Source organism: Saccopteryx bilineata, chromosome 3, assembly GCF_036850765.1.
Source record: "Saccopteryx bilineata isolate mSacBil1 chromosome 3, mSacBil1_pri_phased_curated, whole genome shotgun sequence".
NCBI lineage: Eukaryota > Metazoa > Chordata > Mammalia > Chiroptera > Emballonuridae > Saccopteryx > Saccopteryx bilineata.
In genome coordinates, this window is record NC_089492.1 from 215,069,368 (window position 1) to 215,091,860 (window position 22,493).

The following is a 22,493-nucleotide window of genomic DNA, read 5'->3' on the forward strand; positions in this document are numbered from 1 at the left end:
TCACAAGAGAGATCTCTTTTGGGCCTCTGTCATCCATCTGTGGTTCGTATGTATAGTGTCAGAAGACAGTACAAACAAGAGTAGGTGGTTTTGTTTTTAAAAATGGAAGTATGGCCAAAAAATAAAGTTCTTTCTCTTTCCACTCCCTCACCCAGGGATGTCTGCCTTACTGGTTAACAGTTTGGAATGTTGTATACACACTTCTACAGCTTGATTTTTTTACTTAGTAATGTATTACCTGCAAATTTCCCTTTCAAAAATTATAAAAGTAATGTCAGAACATGGTTTCAAAAACCAGATCAACCTATACAAAAGCTAAAAAGTGAGAAAATATTCTCTCTTATCATCGCTTTCATTCCTCAGAGGTAACCACTGTAACAAGTTTTGTTTATAATTCTTCTAGGAAGTACTATTTTAAATTTAATATACTTCAACTTTGTTCTTGATACCAGTCTCTTGATTCCTTGCTGTGAAAGAGAAGTATATATTTAATGTCCGTATCTTACCTGCCGTCTACATAGTCCCCTACTATGTCTGGTTTCTTCATAACGTTACTTTTTTAAACTACTTTTTAAAAAATTGTGTTTTCTGGTTGACCTTTTAACTTTACATGAACTGTTTTATAATGCTTCTCCTTCAGATCTGGTCAGCTTCAGACAGTATTTGTCCCTGCAGTGTCAGATGACATTCATCTGGTTATATTTACTCCACTTCTCTTTCTCTTATACTTCCCAGTTTTTGTGATGTTCTTTTTCATAGTAGATGTTATCACCTTTATATTCTGTCCTGTAATATATTCCCAGTGTAAGTACTTTGTGTAACGTCAAGACTTAAAAATTGAAAACCAGGAACGGACCTTGATAACATCATGATTATGTAAATATTATTCATTAATGTGTTTGGAGACATAGAAAGTAATCCATATTAGTAGGACTGCCACCTGGAAGAGACTCTTCTCTGTCACTGCATAGTGAGCTCCTTGACTTGGTAGCTTTCTTTAGGATTTCCTGAATCAGATTCAGCTGCCGTGTTTCTCAGATTTCGTGTTATCCTCTTTCTTGGGTTCCTTTTTCAATATGCTGCATTACCTTATTAATTTTCTCTTAAGTAATGTGTGAGTGAAAAATACTTTGAATTCTGGAATATCTAAAAATATATGTATTTATACTTGATTGTTTTGGCTGGATATAAAATTTAGGTTCCAACTTTTGCCCTTGAAACTTTGAAAAAGTCACTCCATTTCTTCTGGTATTTGGTTTTGCTCCTAAGAAGCCTGGTTACAGTGTAACCTGCATTACTTTGCAGATAACCCTGTATTTTGTCTCCCCTGCCCTTCCCTGCCAGAAGTTTTGGAATTTTATCTTCGTAAAGTTCTGAAATTTTACCAGAATCTGTCTAGGTAGATCTTTTAGCCTGAAGATACACTGGATTTCTTTAGTTACAAGATATTTTCTTCTGTATTTTCCTCCTTCGACTTTTCTTGCATTCTGGAATTTTACTAGACAGATGCTTGGCCTCTGACTACTCTGTGACTGGCTGGCTGCTCTGTGCCGAGGGAGTTCTCGCCCTCTGTCCTGTGTACCCCCAGCCTGGTGTCCAGCAGGCCAGTTTGAGTATTCATTTCACCCACTGAGTTTTTAGATCAAAGTCAATCTTTTAAGTTTTATTGTCTCTATTTTTTTTTTGTTTTTTTTAGTATAGCATTATTTTATAGGTGCTCATAAATCTGATAATTTGTATTACAGTTTAAAAAATTTTTTTCTATCTGGAACTGTTATCCATGGTCATTTCTCTTTATCTTGGCCTTTTCCCCTCATGCTATTAGTTTTCTTCACCTGTCTGATGATGCAGAATTTTATATTAATATTTATGAGTGAAAGACTATATATTGGTTATTTAAATTAGCTGACGTGAATTTTCTTCACAATTGTGAAAGTTTATTTCATCAGTAGCTATCTTCATCGGGAAACAAAAGCAGTTTGCACCAGCATTTCTGTGTCTTACAGCAGTGGTCTCAACCCCTGGGCCGTGGACCGGTACTGGTCCATGGGCCATTTGGTACCGGTCCACAAAGAAAGAGTAAATAACTTATATTATTTTTGTTTTATTTATATTTGTCTGAACAATGTTTTATTTTTTAAAAATGACCAGATTCCCTCTGTTACATTTGTCTAAGACTCACTCTTGACGCTTGTCTCATAAGTTCGACAATTATATTTTAAAATACCACAGTTTTTACGCCAGTCACATAATTTTATTTTGTGCATTTATCTATCCCACCCTCAAGGCTGGTCCGTGAAAATATTTTCTGACATTTAACCGGTCCGTAGCCCAAAAAAGTTTGGGGACCACTGTCTTACAGGATCCCGTTTCTGAGCCCATGTTGTGTGTGTCCCCGTCCCGTCTCCTCTGCGCTAACAGAACTCTTGCTGCCTAACTTTGCAGCCGCTGCCAGTTCTCTGCGGAGCAATCTCCGCCTCCCCTGTCACTGGGGCAGCAGGGAGGGAAGGGGGGGAGGGAAGGAAGGACCAGGAGCTGAGGGGTGGGGGAGAGTTTACTTTAGGATCCATCAGCTGTACGGAAGGAAGGGGGAGGTTTGACACATGCCCCCTGTGCTTTCGTGGTGGCTGCTAGTACTGGCAGATGGTTGGTGGATGGCAGCAGTGTCTGGTAAAGCCTTACCTGCCTTTTTCATGTGGTTAATTTGCAATGGGGTTTTTTCTGTTGTTTGTGGTTTTATATTTATAATGTTCTATATGTTCAAAAGTTATGCTAATATTCTATATCTTTAAGGTTACATACACTAATATGCTATTTTTTTGTATTGTCCATTTGAATTTAGTCAAAATTGGTTTGAAAAAATATTGATTGGTTGGTTTATTAGGTGAAATGGGTGACTTTATTTTTTTAAACAATTTTTTAAGATGAAATTTTTCTTAATATTCTGGATTAATTCATTTGACTTAAGAAATTGTGTGTGTGTGGGGGGGTATGCGTGCATTTATTATAGCCAGAGGCAAACACATCACTAGGGAAATCATGTGAAATAGCAACTCCATGAATATTGAAATATTGATCAGTAATTCTTTGATGTGCTTGTTATGACAGAGAAAAGCATTTGAAGAAGAAAGAGCCAGTTGGTTAAAGCAACAGTTCTTAACTATGACTACTTTTGACCACCAGAATTCAGAAAATGTGCGGCTTTTCAGTGCCTTCTCAGGAAGTGAGTACTTCATCTAAAAATGCTCGTAAATACTATAAATTATTAATATGAAACTTTGGAGAGTACCAATTAGTGCTTTCAATTGAAATTAAAGAATCAACTTATTTTATTTACTGTAGTCCAAATGGGAATGACAGGACTGTGCATACCAAACACAACTTTTGTTGTGTAGTATGTTGAGTTTTTGAAAATTTTATAAAACAAATATTTTTATAAAACAAATATTTTATAAAACAAACAATCCTTCTAAATGTTTATAGAGTCTACATAACAGGTTACAAGATGAGCTAGACTGGAGCTGTGTCTCACACCTTACTGAGAACTACCAGTGTTCATCACCTTCACTATATTGAATACCTCACCGTATGTACTGCCTCTTTTGCCCACAGGTTCTGATCGGGACAATCTTACAGTGCTCTCAAGGCCACGACAGAAGCCCCACAGTGTGTCTAACGGGTCTCCAGTTTGTACCTCTAAACTTACAAAATCTCTTCCTGCTTCTCCTTCGACTTCAGACTTTTGCCAGCCCCGTTCCTGTGTATCTGAACATAGGTATTAGTCTGGAGCGCATCACATGTGTGTAACATCACTAGAGTTGCATTGCCAGGAAAGGTTGACATATCTGTAGTATCAGCGATAGTGGAGATTTCAAGAGGAATTTAGGAGATCGATTCACTCATTATGCAAACATTTATTGGGTATCCATTATATATAGACAGCTGCTAGGTATTGGGAATACAGCTGTGAACAAAGTAGATCCTTGTCCCTATCTTTTGGGAGCTAAGTGATATAATGTGATTCTGTTTCACATCTAAAATGAAATTTAAGATATGGTCATATTTATAGGAATCAGTATTTTAAGTACTTTAATTTTATGAAAGAGAAGGATATTATTTTTATAGAGTACATATTCTCAGGTTTCTTTTGGTGTGCCTGTTTTATTGGTGTTGAAGGGCAAAGCAGTGCCATCCTGACTGGTAAAGAGGCTCTGTGCCCAAAGTGACCAGTGAAATAGTTCCTCCCCAGCCCAAGAAACCCATGTATTGCTACTAACTGCTCATTTTGGTATATTCCTCTGTCTCAAGTCGTTAAAAGCATTTTCTAAGATACAATATCAATTCTGTTGCTATACATTAACTCACTTAGTTTTTATCCCAACTTTATGAGATAGTTACTGATATTATTTTGATATTATTTCTGTTTATAACTGCGGAGGAACAGGGAAGTTTAAGTTGCCAAAATGACATAGTGCATGGTCCAGCTGGGGTCTGGAGTCTTAGCCACTTCTGTAGGCACTCACTCGTTAATTATCTGTGTAGGAGAGTGCATGGGTAGATGAAACCGTGCGTGAACAAATGGACACGTACTGAAAGAAATTATAAAGAGATGAGAAAATAGTATCAACAAGATGGGGACATGGGAAACGTTAGCTTTCAAAACTCACATGTTTTCTGTCTACCTCGGGCTTTAGTTGGGCAGCTACATGTAAGTTAGACTAAAGCAATAAGTAAAATAAATAGATGGATAACATGGAAGTGGTAATTAGGACATTTTGAAAGACTTCTTTGGTTTTGATCAGTGTGTCCCAAAATTTGCTTAGCATGGGACAAGGGAGCAGTCAGCCTTTAGACACTGAGGCATATCTAAAATATAAAAGGAGGAGGAGATGATTATTCAGATCTGCCTTTCTTTCCCCAACAGTTCAGTCAGTGTGCTGAATATAACTCCTGAAGAGTCTAAACCAAATCAGGTGGGAAGAGAATGCAGATCAGAGACGGAGTGTGGCAGCAAGCCCTGGACCACAGGAAGGTTGCTGTAGTGGATGCTCCTTGACCTCCACAAATTCTCATGACAAAAAGATGACTTACCTTATACATGTGAACTGGAATTGTTTTCATCAACATAGTCTTCAAATTTCACATCTCATTTGAAACAGGGTGTGCCATAAAGTCAATCATCTCTAATAATTTAAAATGGTCTGAGTTGTTTGTTTGGACTTCCTGTTCCCCCCCCAAAGAACTAAAATGTTAAACATTTAAAAAGATACAAAGGTTTGGATATGTATTTTTAGTAACAGAAGCATCTGGTTCTGTGAATAAAGGAATGTACAGATGTTTGGATGGAAACAAAAGCACTAGAATGAGTTTCCTCTTAGAGGTTAAAAATAGCACTTTTAGGAAACTGTTATAAAAATGTTTTAATTTTGTCCAGTATATAGTGGGGATTGAGAGTTTAGCCTTTACTTGAATGTATACTGTAGATTTTTAACAAAACAAGTTCTATATTTATTATGTTTAGTGTGATTTGAAATTTTCTCTGTCTTAAACAAAGTGGAATTTATGTATGTTTTGTATATAGATATATATGACTGTTAAGAGGCTTTAAGATTTAAAAATTTACACTTCCATAATTATAGTATTTTATGCCAATAAAATTTTTATTAGTGGTATTTAGTTTACAGGTGCATTAGAGCCATTGCCACTTATTATGTTTAAGAATTTTTTGAACCCATTTGAGCAATAAATACTCAAAAGCTATTCCATGAAGCCTAGTTCTTTAGATAATTAAAATGACTAACATACATTTTTGAAACTTCTACAGCATTAGAATTTTTTTATATATGTAGGATAAAAGAGTATTGATTATAGGGTAATAGAGGTAAAACAACAAAAGTACCTTTGAATAAAGCAATTTAAGAATATTGGCTCAAGATATTTGGACAGTAGAAGATATTAATATATTTAAGGTATTTGGATGGTGATCTTTCTTTACCAGCGAGGTACCAGTACCATAACAGCTGTACCAGGTAAGGCAGGGGTCCCCAAACTACGGCCTGCGCATGCGGCCCCCTGAGGCCATTTATCTGGCCCCACCGCACTTCCAGAAGGGGTACCTCTTTTATTGGTGGTCGGTGAGAGGAGCATAGTTCCCATTGAAATACTGGTCAGTTTGTTGATTTAAATTTACTTGTTCTTTATTTTAAATATTGTATTTGTTCTCATTTTGTTTTTTTTACTTTAAAATAAGATATGTGCAGTGTGCATAGGGATTTGTTCATAGTTTTTTTAATAGTCTGGCCCTCCAACGATCTGAGGGACAGTTAACTGGCCCCCTGTGTAAAAAGTTTGGGGACCCTCTGAGGTAAGGCTTTGTATAGTCGTCAGTCATTTTCTAATAATTTTCCAATGAGGTATTTGCCACTAATGTTAAGGAGATGTGACAATGTATCGCATCAGATTTTATAATCCACATGTACTCTGGACAGACTAGTGTCATGTCATTTTTGGAATTGTTTGCATGTTTCTTCATGTATGTTGTTATTGATAGTAGTAATAATACATGCAGACCAGGCTCTTTCCCGAATTTTCATCCAAAAGTCTTTAGTGCCTCATCTTACTTGTCTCTGTACTCAGAAGCCTGCACAAATTCCACCTGTGCTGAATGTTGTAGTTTAGGCCCATGTTCTAGCAGTTCAGCCTCTTACATGTAATCACCCTGTGTGCTGTTCCATTTAAATGAGTCATATTTTTTAAAAATATATATTTTTGTCACTCATTCACTGTCCCTCTCTTTGGAATTGTGTAGCAGCAGCTAATTTTTCCAAGTTAATAGGATATCATCAAGTACCTTTCAAGGTTAATGTAGCTATTCATGAGAAAGTGGCCACATCTAATCTCAAAAGATCTAACTTTTGAACAAAAGTAAATTAGTCACTACAGTCGCTTAAGGCATTGTCATTTTTTTACCATTTAAAATATTAGAAACATTTTAGAGACAATACCATATTCCAAAGGAAAGAACAGCTGGGATATAATTTTCTTGCTATTGAGCAGTACTGCGATCAAAGAAAAGCAATCAAATTTTTAGTCAGTGATACATTTGTCAAGAATTTCTTTCCAAGGGTTTCCATGAGATACTTTGCCAGAAATAAACATTATAACTTTTACAGGAAGTATCTTACTTTAGGGAATATTGTATTCTGTGACAATGGATTTATACAAAGCAGCATCTGTATTTTGTTATGTTTCCATTTCAGTATTGGTTGAATTCTCATATCGGAAAGCAAATTCCTTGAGACTTACCTTAAAATCTATTCTAAGGTGTGAGAAAACAGTAAAATGAAAGCCAGGTTCATTGTATAATTTGATAAAAATTCATTTGATAAAAGTCAGTATAAATCTGCTCAAAGTTGTGTATTTTACTTAACAGAGTTGATTTTGCTGGACTCTAAATAACAACTCCAAAATTACTCCTAGGATTTTGATTCCCTTCCCTTTCAAGGTATTTGCAGTGTACTAATAACAGTTGCAGGGCCGTCTGACCTTTCGCCGTGATTAGATGATGGTGTCATAGCGTACTTTTGCATGAGTCCTCCTGATGATCTTAAATGTTTTTTTTGTTTTTCAGTAGGTAAATCTGAAATATTTTGTACCAAGTTGTGTTTACATGGCATATCCATTTTGAATTTTCAAAGCATGAAAGTGGCAAAGAAAATTTAAGAGGAAAACTTGATTTCCTACTCTTAAATTTTTATATCTTCAATTTATGATGAGAAAATTAATTGAATAATCATGGCAGAAAATTAAGCTTAAAATTTTACTTAATAGATAGGTGTTTCCTTGTAGAAGAATGTATTAAATGTTTAGATTCATAGAACAGTCCACAGCAAATTGTTTTCCCCATAGTGTAATTAGAATAGTATTGTTACAGTCCTGGCCAGTTGGATCAGTGGTAGAGCATCAGCCAGGCGGTAGAAGTCCAGGGTTCAATTCCCAGTCAGGGCACACAGGAGAAGCTTCTCTCCTCTTGCTTTCTCTCCCTCTTGCTTCTTTCTCTCCCTTTTCTCCATACCTGCAGCCAAGGCTCCATTAGAACGAGTCAGCCTCTGGCACTTGAGGATGGCTCCATGGCCTCCACCTCAGGCACTAAAAAAATGGCTTCTTGCAACAGAGCAAGGGCCCCAGATGGGCAGAGCATCGCCCCCTAGTTGGCTTGCCAGGTAGATCCCGGTTGGGGCACATGCAGGAGTCTCTCTATGCCTCCCCTCCTTTCACTAAGATAAAAAAAAAGACTACTATTGTTAGAGTTCCATTTTGCCCACCTTATTGGACTTGTTCGTAGGCTAGTAATAACATGGTTTTTGTGGAAAAATGTATTCCACGGTGTGTGAGGAGGAGGAGAGTGCTTTGGAATCCAGTCCTGACCTGTGGTGGAGCAGGAGAGACTGCAGGGTGTTACTCCCAGGACACTGAGCTAGCAGGCCCCTCGTGCGATTGCTTTGTTGTAATATTTTCAAAGTTGCCTAATGTAAATCATGGTCTTAATTCTAGATTGGATTTAAAGTAAGTATGGGTTGTGGAATTATAGATTTTCTGTGTGTTGGTCCTTCATTCTTTCAGTCTTACAATAACCATTTCTAAAGAGCCTGCTGTATGTCGGGACCTATTTCTGTATTCTGGTCCGTGGGGATTGGAAGACGTGAGCACACTGCCTGCCACTGCAGTCTCGGAGTTGAAAGACCAGCTCTATAAATAAACCTAAATTGTAATAACAATGATAAATGCTATTTAGACATTCAGTGTCTTAACACTTGGATTGATCTGCTCCAGGACTTTGTAACAGTGACCAAGCTAGGCTCCCATCCCCCTTACTCTTTGCATTCTTTCCTCTGGGAAATGCTAGAGAATTGATATATTATTGTTTTGCTGCATTTTGTTTTTCTGTTTTCTAGAAAATATTGACCCGCAAAGCCGTATAAGATTTTGTGCCATAAAAACGTGTATTATCTAGTAGAAAAAGTATTTACAAAGTTTGGGACCATGTAAATAAGGATAATAAAATAGGTTATTCTAGTCATTTTTCTAAATAGTGGTTTTTTTTTTAGGTTGAGTGTAAAAGTGGAGTAGACTATTGATTAAATTATTTGATTTAGATAAAAAGTTTCACTTGACTGGTTAAGATTTTTAAATTTTTTAACATTTACAAATAACTGATTCAGAGGTCTTAGGAATTACTGTAATGCCAGTAATACATAATAATCCTCAATATTCATATATTTTAGGTTCAGGAATATACCCAATATGATGCTTAATACACATTAAGCACACAATATTTGTTAATGAGAAATATAAAATATTAATAAGACAAACAGCAAATCACTTAATTGGCATAAACACTATACATTTTATGTCAAAATCCTAGAACTTTTCTCAGGAGGGTAGGAACTTTTGGGTATATCTCTGTAGCTTTGTTCCCTGCACAGAGTATGAGGGTGGAATACAGCAGGTACAAATAAACACAAGATTGGTGTGGCTCAATATGAAAGTCTAATTCTTACACATGAAATGTCCAGCATGGATTGGGCAGTCTTCCACCATCGTGATGCCATCTGGAACCCAAGGCCCCCAGTGTCAAACTGGGGAAAGAACCATCTGGCAGACGTTGGATATTAAGGACCTGACCTGAAACATGGCTTCCATCTTCATTGCTTCGCCAAGAACTTAGGCCTCCAGCCCCAGCCTCACTACAAGCAAGACTGGGAGATAGAGAAAGCATAGCTATTTGATCAAAGTTGGTGTTTGATGTTTCATCCAGTCAGTTACTTATTTAAAAAACAGTAAAACAGTACTCTATGCAAGGGATTTATTATTAAAGACTTCAAATATTAAGTTTTAGACGGAATGTATTTAAGACTCCTCTAACTTCTTCATAATAGGAAGTTTTAAAAATGTTCAAATGGTTTTACAGTTACTATATCTTACAGTGCACAGAACACACATTTCCTTTTGATCCAATAGCCCTGTGAGAGATTATTAACCTTATTTTTAGAGCTGGTAACAGACTCAGGTGGTAAGTGATGGACCGAAGGTCCCATAACTAGTCAGTGGTAAAATCAGAACTTAAAAACAAATCTGATTTCTACATTTCTAACTTGTTCCAGACTGCTACAGTGCCTTTTAGTATGGCTTTTTAAGCGAAATTGTTCTATTTTTAACCCCTAATCTGCTATGCTATCATCTGCATTAAAGGTATTTATCATTTGGTCCATGGGGAAGACAGCCTTGTTTTGTGATGGTTACTGTGGCAATCCTATTCATAATTAGACTTCTGCCCTTTAAAGACGAGGGCATTAAGGCTGTCACTGAAATAGCTAGTTTAATAGCAAATATACTCCAAAGGCCGCTGAGTGATCCTGGATCCACCTGGGCAACCTGCTTTTCCGGCCTGGTCTCATTCACTGTGTGCTCCATGTCCCTCTGTGATGACAGTCACAGGGACCACAGACACTTCGTTCTGTACAAAAGTCCAGTAGCTTTTTGCGGATATTTCATCGTGAAATGTTCAAGTAGTGTAATTACGTAATGTGTATGAATATTTTTACTCAAGTAAAAAAGAAGAACTGCTTGCAGGATGTGAGATTTTCTAGTTTCCTTGCAGTGTCTACAGTACTCTGTTTTCTTATTTCTGGTCTGTTAAGACAGTTTCATTACTGAGTACAGTGCTCCATTGAAAGCAAACCATGCCCATACCAGGGCACTGATCAGGAAAACGTAGACTGCATATTCCTGAAAGTTCTTAGACTGGTATCCGACAACCTGCCCTCCATTCCAGTTTGGATCCAATTCTGTATTAAATCTGATGTCCAAACTGAGGTGGAAATTGTTCACCCAGCTAGGGGTGGGGTCAGACTGCTAGTTCTTAGTCCCTAAGTATAGTTATTAGTTAATTGTAATGTAATTTATTTACTCCAAATACCTTAAGATTTTTTTCTTTTGTAATTCTCAGTCTGGAACTGACTCCGAGTAATCTTTTTTAATTTTTACTAGTGAGAGGGTCAGTGAAATGCACTTTTGAAAGAGTTGTCCGGGAATTGCCCAGGAGTTCTTGCTATTGCATCCACTCCTTTTTTTAGTGCTTTTGTAAAATATCAACTTAATTTTTTTAGTTTTTTTTTTTTACACCTATCATTCTTACCTTGAAAACTAATAGATAGATTATTTTTGGTAGTTTCATTTTTTTAAAGCACAGTATTAATAATGAAATCTCTTTATCTCAATGAAATCAAACTGCTCATCCCCTCACCCCCAAACACTACCTTTGTTCTAGGTTTAGTCCCCTAAGGAGAAATAGCCATCAACAACTAGTCACACAAGCCTTGGCATGTAAATTCTAGGAGATTATTTTGATCTTAAAGAAACCATGAAAAACTTTAACTGGAATTTGACAATTTAGCTTTGATGCTTTACTTCTGAAGCACTATATTCTAGTCACCAGTGAAATTTTTGAGTCGTGCCTCCAACTCTCTCTCTACGTCTTGTGTTTTTTACTGTACAATTTTGCACAACATGGTGATTTTTAGAACATGTACGAAAGCTGAACCGATAGAGTAGCCTTTCTTCTCCCCATTTATAACTGCTGGATAGCTTTGTGGAATTCCATGCCAGCCTCCCCAATCTACCCATCTGTAACGCTGCTCTTTGCAGGGCTGAAATTTACCAACTCTCAAGTAGCTGTCTACATTGAGCCCTTGCTGTGTGCCAGGCACCACACTAAGCCGTAATAAGCAGTGTCTTCTAGCAACTCTAGGTAGGAGCTATGCTTATACTGACTTTACAGATAAAGAAACTGAAGCAAGGAAAGGTAAAGAAACTTGTCCGGTGTCACACAGCTAATATGTGATGGAGCTGATATTTCAACACAGGGATTGTATGGGAATTATGGCGTATTCTCTCCTTAATCCGTTAAACTTCGATTTTCTTTAATACCAACTGAAATGGCCTTAACGTCTATACAGTTTTCCCTGATCCTGTAAGCCGGCAGTCGCCTCTCTGTCCTCAGAATTGAACTATCTCCTTTTATTCATTTAGCAAATGTTTATTGAGTACCTATTAGGGTTGCAATTCTAGACGCTGGGGTTATAACACTAAAGGTGACTTGGCCATTGTCATGGAATCTAGCAATCTGCTGGGGGAAATAAGTAAATGAACAATTTAGGGCTGTTAGATAAATACCTCAATAGAGGGGCTAGAATTCTCTGAAGAGCAGAAAACAGAAGCAGCATCTTAAACTGGGGGTGGGGGGTCAGAGAGGATATTTGAGCTATATATTGAAGAGTAAACATTCCAGGTATAGGGAATGGAACAGTCAAGATCAGAGGTGTAAAACCATATGACCTTCAGGGAAAATACCAAATGGTTCTGTTTGCACAGAGTGAAGAGTATAGGTGATCCCTGGGTGAGATTGGCAGGGGATAGGATAAAAGGGCCTCAAACACAAGGGATTTTTAATTTACCATGAAGGCTTGGTGATTCTATTGAATAATTCAAGTACAAATGCGTCACAAGACTGTTGCCTTACTTTCCTTGTCAGAGCACCGTGGGCATTCCCTGTTAAAGGATGTATTATGAATGCTTTAATTGTGCATGCATGTGGCATAGCATGTATCACAATTCTAATTTCCAGATGGAAGCAATATGGAGAATTTCTGGAAGGAAAACAGATTGAGACCAGGTTGCAGTGATCCAAGAAGTGATTGTGAGGAGGGGCTAGAATTACAAGGCAAATCTGATTAGATGTGGGAGTGATGTTAACACCAATCAGGCTGAACTTGGCCAGGTATTGGTGCGTGATAGAGTGTAAGCAGGACAGCTTTGGGGGTCTGAGCTGGAAAGTTAACTCAGCAGACCTGGGTTGCCTGCACATTACTCCCAAGAGAGTTCTGTCTTTAGAACTGGCCTTTGGCTGGCCCCTCGGAAACAACCTCTGAACCTTGGAATATTCCACCTGAAAGGAGTGGTTTTGTATGCCTGAAGTCTTGGGCCATACTGTACAACGTTGTTTATCCTCACAAGGTTACTTACAATGAAAGCCTGTTTTCTCCCTGTTGGGCTGGCATCTGAGTAGCCGAGGTCTGTCACATGGGAGCTTCACACCTATATGAGTAACTCCCAATAAAACCCTGGACACCAAGGTTTGGGTGAGCTTCCCTGGTTGGCAACACTTTGCGTGTATTGTCACACATTGTTATGACTCCATTAGGAGAGGAAACCGGGAAGCTTGTGCTTGGTTCCCCCTGTGCCTTGCAGTTAGGCCATGCGCCTTTTCCCTTTGCTAATTTTTAATCCATGTTCTTTTGCTACAATAAATCATGGCCATGAATATAACAGTTTTTCTGAGCTTTCCCTAGTGAATCATCAGGGTTGTCCTGGGAACCATTGGGGGCTGGGCTCAATAGTGAGTTCTGGGAATTGACACATAAGTGGTTATTGAAGCTGTGGGCATCATGAAGTCAAAAGAACAACAGCTTAAGAAGCAGAAGGTAATAGCAGACTTGGATTTAACTGGCATTTAAAAGGTAGATGTGGAAGCAGATGAGTCAGGATTTTGAGAGTGAATATCAAGAAGTTATTCATCTTGAGGCAGGAGAGAATTTCAAGTAAGTTCAGGCAAAAAGGTTGATTTCATTAAAACAAATCTACAGCAAAAGCTAATTTTTTCAAGTCATTTCATATTCAGTAATAGTGAATAAAAGTGTTTCCTCAGAAAAATTTCACTCTTGGCCCTCAGCTCAAATAATCACAATAAAACATTATCCTACCAAGCCATCAAACTGGTGTGTGGAAAGTTGGTATATTCTGCTCCTATTTCTTACAAACATTCACAGAATTGATGATGGTTAAGTTCACGAGAATTAAGAAAATCACCATTGGACCCATTGGTTCAATGACACCTATAGTATCATACATAACAGATCTGAATAGATTCAAATCTTTCTGTACAGTATCAGCTGTTCCACACACTTTTCCCACTATCAGTTGTAATACATCGTTGCAAATTCTACTCCAGATTGGACTGAATTAGTGTTTTCTCAGTGTCTTTGAAAATATTCTGCCTGACCTGCGGTGGTGCAGCAGATAGAGCAACAACCTGAAATGCTGTGATCACCAGCTCTTCCGGTCAAGGCGCATACAAGAAGTAACTACTATGAGTGGATGCTTCCTGCTCCCCCCCCCCATCCCTACCTATCTATCTCTCTCTCCTCTCTCTAAAATCAATAACTAAAATCTTTAAAAAACATTTTTTTAAAAGAAAAGGCTCGTCTTCAATTTCATGACAGTGATTGACAGAGGTTAATTCTTCTGTCACCTCAAACCTGCCATTGACTCCTCAGAAAACCACAAATGGCCATATCAGTAATAGCTGCTGACTCATCAAGAGCCTTAGTTTTTTAAATTGATTACTGATGTTCTTGGCTTCTAGAGTAACTGTTCTTGCCAAAAAGCTGATAGTCTTAAACAGGTTCATTTTTTCAGCTGCAGTGATTAAAATCTTTAACTCACCATCAGTAAATAGTTTTTCTCGCCTGGCTAACAAATGAACTTCTTGGAAACCTAGCTTGGCTGTACCCTCATTTTCAATTTTTATTTTTATGAAGAAATTCTGCTACAATAAGATACTCCACTTTAAATTTTCTAATTTTTCGGACCACTGCTTTCTCATGTGTTGGAAATACTGTGATGAGTGCTTACCTAACAATGTCAACATACATGATATTCTTCCAACACAGCTATAGTGTCATTGCATAATAAAACCATGCTTTGATATCTAGCTTGATATCCAAATTCCACCGTACCTCAAGAGTACAATATTCAAAGTCCTCTCCTCTTCTTGTTTGGTCACAATGGGTATGCACAGGTAATAAAAAGAATTTCAAAATGTCACTGTAAGGTGAAACCTGTAGCACTTGAAATATTGTCACATTACAACTGCAATTTATAGGTCGCAGTTGTAACTGAGCAGCAGCAGTTAACAGCGACGAGGCATCACATACCGTTCCTGTCACCTCTCCTCAGCTCTGCCGCCATCTGAGATGAATGCCGTCATAGGCTATGTAAATGAATTAAAGTGATTGTGTTAGTGTAAACCTTTAGTTGTGGTCTCCAAAATAGAAGTTCATGCCATTTTTTTTTTTTTTTTTTAGATTTTATGTATTGATTTTTAGAGAGAGGAGAGGAGAGAGAAAGAGGGGGAAGAAGCTGGAAGCATCAACTCATAGTAGTTGCTTCCTGTGTGTGCCCTGACCAAGCAGCCCAGGGCTCCCACTCAGCCACTTCAGGGTTCCAGGCCGACTCTTTATCCACAGCGCCACCTCAGGTCAGGCCTCATGCAATTTTTTTTTTCTCATGCAATTTTTATTGGCCTCAAAATAATCTTCTTCTGAGGAGACAGTCATGGATTTGACCAGGTATGGGATCACCATCTCAGCGGCTAGGCTGGTCCTACAAGGGCATAGCTAGCAGTCTCGGTCCCCTATAGCTAAGTCATGTGTGTATAAATGATGAAAACTCTTTTAAAAGTATTGTAGGCAAAAGGAGAATTTAGCAATTTGTATAACCATAGGAAGAGCATTATCATTTTGTCCCAAAAGAAGAAGATGCCAATCTGTAGTTGAAAATACAGGGCAAAGGGTCCATCTCACCAGGAGAAGGTATTGACAAGGCCTGTGGAGGTGGTTGGGACCCTGGGCCCAGGGGCGGACTAAAGCCTCATAGTATCTGAGCAGAAACACAATCCCATGGACCAAGCCAGTGGTCACCATCCACAGCTAGGCAAGAGATTAGTTATAAGAAAGTATAAATGGGCCCTGGCCGGTTGGCTCAGCGGTAGAGCGTCGGCCTGGCGTGCAGGGGACCCGGGTTCGATTCCCGGCCAGGGCACATAGGAGAAGCACCCATTTGCTTCTCCACCCCCAACCCCCTCCTTCCTCTCTCTCTCTTCCCCTCCCGCAGCCAAGGCTCCATTGGAGCAAAGATGGCCCAGGCGCTGGGGATGGCTCCTTGGCCTCTGCCCCAGGCGCTAGAGTGGCTCTGGTCGCGGCAGAGCGACGCCCCGGAGGGGCAGAGCATGGCCCCCTGGTGGGCAGAGCATAGCCCCTGGTGGGCGTGCCGGGTGGGTCCCGGTCAGGCGCATGCGGGAGTCTGTCTGACTGTCTTTCCCCGTTTCCAGCTTCAGAAAAATACTATATATATATATGAAAGTATAAATGCTTATGAATAAATTTCCTTTTTAAATGTTAGAGGAAATTAAAACTTTTTCCTATTTTCATCCCACGTACTTGCATTTTGTTCAGTTTCTTGAAAGCAAAAGAAAGGTGTGGACTAATCCCTAGCATGTAAGGGTGTGTGCTGTGCACTTGAATGTCACCAGGTGAGGCCTGGTAGAAAAACACTAGACTGGGCAGCAAGGTTGCTATCAAGAGAAGACCCACTGCAGTGGTCTGTCATCAGGCCCAGAGCTCACCATCCCGGAGATCATGAGGATCGCAGTGTATAAAAATCTACAGCCTACTTACCAGTGGACTCGCAGGCTAGCTATGGCTGTAGGAGTTGGTCAGGTTTGCTGGATGGCTCTCAACCTAGAGGTGGAAGTTTATCACTTCTGCTTCAAAATCACAGAATATTCTTCCCACTGAGATTTGGAAAGACCTGTTTAAAAAGTTTCTCCTGGCCTGCATTTTTTTTTCCTGGAGCTGCTCAGAAAATGGTTTGTCTATTCCTCAACAACTAAAAGTCATCCTCCAAGAAAGTGGTCCTCAGAAAGAAGTACATTTCTGAGCTCCTCACAGCCAGGACTTGGGAATGCATTGAGTGCAGTTGACCCTCCGTATCCATAGATTCAACCAACTGCAGATGCAGAAGGCCAGCTCTATGCACCCATCCATGCCATTTTACATACGGGTCTCGAGGATATCTGAGGGAAGTCTCTGAAACCCATCCCCATGGATATGGTGGGATGATCGTACTTCCTTTCTGGAAGCTGCCTGTGCCGATGACCTCTTGGCCTTCTCTTTCTAACTCACTCCAGGGAAGTACAGAGAGAAGAAGGAGAACAGTGGGCTGATGGCAGGAGTGATGGAACCCTGACAGTTCTGCCTTCAAACCCGATCTCTTGTTCTGCCGGAATGTAGAGAGAAGACGGGGCTCTCTCTCCTTAGTCACCCATGCAGAAATTATATCCACAAAGTTGAGGGAAATTTCAGAAGATAAATTACCGTGTTATATAATTGATTCAATGTAATATCCAGGGAACTAGAGGAAGCTAGCATTGGCTCAGTTTGGTGCACCATTTTCTGGGAGCCTAATTTCCTTCCCTCTTCCCCTGGAAGGATGATACTTCATGATGTCCTTGTGCCAGCAGAGTTCTCTCTCCCAGCTGTCACCAGCGGCAGACAGAGGGGCAGCTAGGAAAGGGAGCTCTCTTAGTAGCCTGCAGGGAAGGGCCATTGCCCCAGGATCCTGCAGGGTGGCTCAGGCTTCATTCCCAGGGTCTGGGTGTCAGACTGGTCCTTAATCTTGTGGTCATAGGGACAGGAGCCGCAGCCTGCAGGATTCACCCCTGAACAAATGGAGCACTTGGGTGAGGAATAAGAATGATGATTGTCCTCCTCTGCTCCTGGGAACTTGCTTGTATTTCCCTTTCACAGACGTGACTTCATCCTAATGTAAAAACTCTCACTTCAGCCCTGGCCGGTTGGCTCAGCGGTAGAGCGTTGGCCTAGCGTGCGGAGGACCCGGGTTCGATTCCCGGCCAGGGCACACAGGAGAAGCGCCCATTTGCTTCTCCACCCCTCAGCCGTGCTTTCCTCGTGCTCTCTCTCTCTTCCCCTCCCGCAGCCAAGGCTCCATTGGAGCAAAGATGGCCCGGGCGCTGGGGATGGCTCTGTGACCTCTGCCCCAGGTGCTAGAGTGGCTCTGGTCGCAACATGGCGATGCCCAGGATGGGCAGAGCATCACCCCCTGGTGGGCAGAGCTTCGCCCCTGGTGGGTGTGCCAGGTGGATCCCGGTCGGGCGCATGCGGGAGTCTGTCTGACTGTCTCTCCCTGTTTCCAGCTTCAGAAAAATGAAAAAAAAAAATGCAAACAAAAAAAAAACAAAAAACCTCTCACTTCAGGTGAACCACTGACATAAACAGGCAAAAATATAATCTCCAACGGTTTCCAAAAGAACTCCTAGAGTCTATTTTTATTCCCAGGGCATTGCATTGTCACCTTTTCTGTTCCCCAAAGTCATCTCTAAATGCTTCTGTTTCTTGTTTGCAAGTTTGGAGGGCTTCTCTTCTTCTGTCCATGTGCTAACAGGAAGGATGAGATTCTCCTGCGTTTGAGTCTGTACTGTATGAGCAGCCAACATGTGCACAAATAAGCGTACGGCAAGTCACAAACTATGTGACTTAATGGAAAAATTCTTGCTGGTGTCTCAGCCTGGTCAAAATTAGACGGCCATCCTCTGTGGGCTCAAGTGTACAAATCCAAGTCTTACAGACTGTTTTTGTGCCCTTACCCAGCTCAGGGCTTAGTTTCTGAAAATGACCAAGAAAGCTGCAGTCTGCAGAACAGAACATGTTTAATGTCTAACCAGTCATTCAATATTTACAAAGGTTCAGGTCAGAGCATCTCTACAAGCAGTCCTTGAGAGACGAAATCATCCTACCTGTTCTAAAAAATATAGAATCTTAATTTTAAGTGACTCGTGTAACATAGAAGCAGCCTATTAAGTTCTGTTTTGAAATTCCAGTGTTTAACATTTTTGAACAGCTTCTAACTGAGCATGTTCAGCTCTGTTACGGCATGTGAAGAGCATTATTAAAAAGATTCTGAATAAATAAAGAACGATGGGCTCATTCTTCCACTACTGAACATTTTAGAGCAGAATCTGAGACACTCTACCTCTTCCTCTGTGTCTCTTGCTTGGGGATGAGAAATAGAGTGAACCAGTAAGATGAAATCACTATAGGCAAGTTGCTAAATTACTCCAATCAAGTAAGTTGAGATATGAAAAGATCCTATTCTTGTTTTAACTAACCTGGCAATCTAAACTTTTGAACTTTCCAGTCTTATATCAATGCCTGGCTATACACCAAACTTCCAGATAACTCTCTGATGACTCCCTGAAAAACTGAGGAAAAAAACATTTACATATCTGGACCACCAGTCACCTAGAGAGTGACCCTAGAACAATCCAGAGACTAAGAATGAAGGACTGATTCTTCCCAAGAATGTACCTTTTACTGTAAGTAGCTCTGGTCTTCTCTCTTCTTCAAACTGTCAACTTATGAGATATCCAAACTTGTAGAGAATTTTTAAAAGTTTATTTGTGCCAAACTGATGACAATTTCTGGGAAGCCAAATTTCAATGGATTGAGAAAATGCTCTGAAGAGTGGTAGTTTCACAGCTTATTTTATACATTAGAATTAAAGTGGGAGATGTAAGGGAGGTTATATATGAAGTCCACTGGTGACAGATTAAGGAGACAGGAAAAAGTAAAGAGAGAGAATCTCTGAGATTGGATAAAGAATAAAACAGCCACATACTTCTATGACATCGGTGCGTATAGAATAGTTCACATTTACAGCACACAGAAATGGTAGGTGGGGAACAAGGTTACTGTGAGGGGTTTTATGGCCTTGCACTCGGTGGGAGGTTGTGTCCTGAGGGGTCTGGAAAAGGAGATTGCTCTGACATATCAAAGGTATGTTATCTTAGATGAAAAAAGACAGTGGACAGGCTCACTTAAGGTAAAGATAGACCTTTGTCAGGGAAGTTGTAGGCCTAGGACATGACTCGCTTTTAGTTAGGCATTTTTATGTCAGACCATCTATGTAGTCATTTTGGGTCTCTGAGTTTGCAGAGCCCACCATGGAGGCCTCCAATGAGCTTACCGGGTTTAGGATGCGGCCCCTTTTTCATCCACAGAACCTACTCACACAGCTAGAGGCGAATTAAGGTAGGTTGAGGCCCCAGGCATGGAAGAAAATATTGGGCCCCTTAAAAAAAAAAGAGAGAGACAGGGAAAATAAAAACACATGTTAACTATATTTTTAAATAAATAAAAAATATTATGTACTATTAATGTTAAAATTGCACATATGAAACCAAACTTGGTGTCATTAGAAATAAATGTAAAGTTGGGGTTTTGCGGGGCTCTTCAGAAGTTGGAGCCCGGGACGTGTGCCTGGTGTGTTCGCCGTTAAATCCACCTCTGCACACGGCTATTAGGGCGACCTTGGTAAAACATATCTTAGTTTTTAATCTATCTTCTTATTAAACCTATCTGATAGTATCTTACTACCAGTAAGACACAGTTCAAACTACCTGACCTAGCCCAAGGCCTTTGTCTGGCTCCTGTTCACCCAGCGTCTACCTGCCCACACCTGACACTACCCCCATCATGTGGAGAGACTGCGGACTGTTCCCCAATCCACATTCCCTCCTTCCTGATTAAAATAATAATTGTTCATTACATTTCCTAGTTTTTCTTGCTGCTAGATGAGGCCAGGTAACAAACTATAAGAATTGAAATATGCAATATAGTTAGAGAATAAAGAGTATAGAACTATAGTCTAAGTCTATGGAATATAAACGGAAGTATTATCTAAGAGATTCCAAGGACTTATCATAGGAGGGAGCTGACATACATCCTCTGCCTTTTCTGCTGCTCCTCATACATCCTACAGCCTGGGACACAGATGTGATGGCCGGCTTCCTTCGCACCATCAAGGTCAGGGACAAACCCAGGGGAGGGAGGACAGCGAGCTGGGGGGTGCCAGGTGGCAGCACCCACAGCCCTGACTCCTACCTCCGAAATTTCCTGTGAGAAACTAACTCCTAACATGGTTAAGCCACTGTTCCTCTGAGGCTCTGTCCCTTACTGCTGCGTCCAATCCTGACAGACATAGAATTTGGTACCAGACAGGACAGAGCAGGTGACTCCGTGCTTGTCCTTTCTTTATGCTCCTAAGGACTCAAGAAGTCAGCCAACCTCATGGTCTTGGACTTTTTCACTCTTGCATTACATTTTTAGTACCACAGCCGCGTGGCCTAACAATATTTTGCTTTTCATAGATACTTTTTCCCCTCAGGTGACTGTAAATGATCATTTAAATGACCGTTCTGGTTCCTGTAAAGGGAATCTGATGAACAGAATTACACCCAGAATGACCACTTCAAGGCATTCCATAAATGAAGCTTCAGTTCCAGTCCTCAGGACAGGCAGGTCCCTGGGGATGGGCTGGAGTGAGTCCTGTGGGTCTGACACGCCTCCACCCAGCCTCAAGGGCAGCTCTTGCCTTTGCAGCCCTGCCAGGATGTTCCTGCCTCCTTCACATCATCTCTGCTCCTTCTGCCTTGCGTCTTCCTCTCTCCCTCGCTTCCCTGCCAGTGAGTTTATGCTTATCTTTCAAGACCTAAATGCTGCCCTTGACAGAGCAGACCGCCCTGCCTGCCCGAGCTAAGTAGCTAGCCCTCTGACTGTTGCTCAGTAAGTGTCCTGAGGTGACTCACGCTGGTTTACAGATACCCCTTCTCTGCTGAAATGTGGCTGCTCCATGGCCAGATTATGTGTCTGTCATTGTATCTGTGCCCACCTCTGCATCCTATTTGTATTCTCAGTTTGGCACAGAGCAGGAGCTAAGAAAATGTTTGCTGAACTAGTGAATATTGATAATGGCTCCAAACAAAGCTACCTCCTGTCTCAGACTGTAGGGTTAAGAGTACCAGCTCCGGAACTGATCTGCCTGCGTGTGAATCTCTGCTCTGCTACAGACCAGCTAGGGACACGCAGGCATGTTCTGTAACCCTCTGTGCCTTAGTTTCCATCGCTGGTAAATGAGTTGAATAACATCAATGTAGTGTTGGGAACATTAGATAACATAGTCCATGTGAAGCACTTAGCACAGCACCCAGCGGACAGACAGAATTCAACGTCAGCTATCATCATTTCATAGCTGCTAATTTCTTGCATGCTCTTCATGGTCCCTTTTTTCTCTGCTCTCTCTGTACTTTTATTTTTAATAACATTTTGAGCTCCAGTGCTATGTCAGGACAGACGCACCTCCTAACTTGTGGAGCCTGCTGGCTTTGAGGGAAGCAGACACACGAGCTATGGGCACCTGAGCGTCAGAAATTCTCGATCAGTTTCTGTATGTTCCCCAGCCAAGGACTGAAACAGCCACCTCTGCATTGCAAGACAATGTTCCAGCCAAGTGAAGAAATTCTCAAGTTTCCATGGAAGCCTAGGGGAGAGAGGCAGTCACCATGGACAGGGGTAGACAGCTGGTCAGGAAATGATTTACAGAGGGGGTGAACCTTGAGATAGATGACTCTTCAAAGAGGAGTGGGAGCAGAGGCGGATTTAACAGCGGGAGCACAGGGTGTGCGCCCTGGGCCCCAACTTTTGAAGGGCCCCGCAAAATCCCAAGTTTATACTTTTTTC

At 40.5% G+C, this 22,493-nt stretch overlaps 1 protein-coding gene across 8 annotated transcripts in view; it reads left to right on the forward strand.

Annotated features, from left to right (window-relative positions):
* Window positions 1-5,687, forward strand: part of SSX2IP (SSX family member 2 interacting protein) — a 45,867-nt gene extending 40,180 nt beyond the window's left edge. For all 8 annotated transcript variants that reach the window (XM_066268776.1, XM_066268781.1, XM_066268784.1 and 5 more), the window contains 3 exons: window positions 3,109-3,223; window positions 3,613-3,775; window positions 4,925-5,687. In XM_066268776.1, the coding sequence (XP_066124873.1) occupies window positions 3,109-3,223; window positions 3,613-3,775; window positions 4,925-5,042 (396 nt within the window). In that variant the 3' untranslated portion in view covers window positions 5,043-5,687. The remainder of the gene's footprint in view (window positions 1-3,108; window positions 3,224-3,612; window positions 3,776-4,924) is intronic.
* The last annotated feature ends 16,806 nt before the right edge of the window (window positions 5,688-22,493 follow it).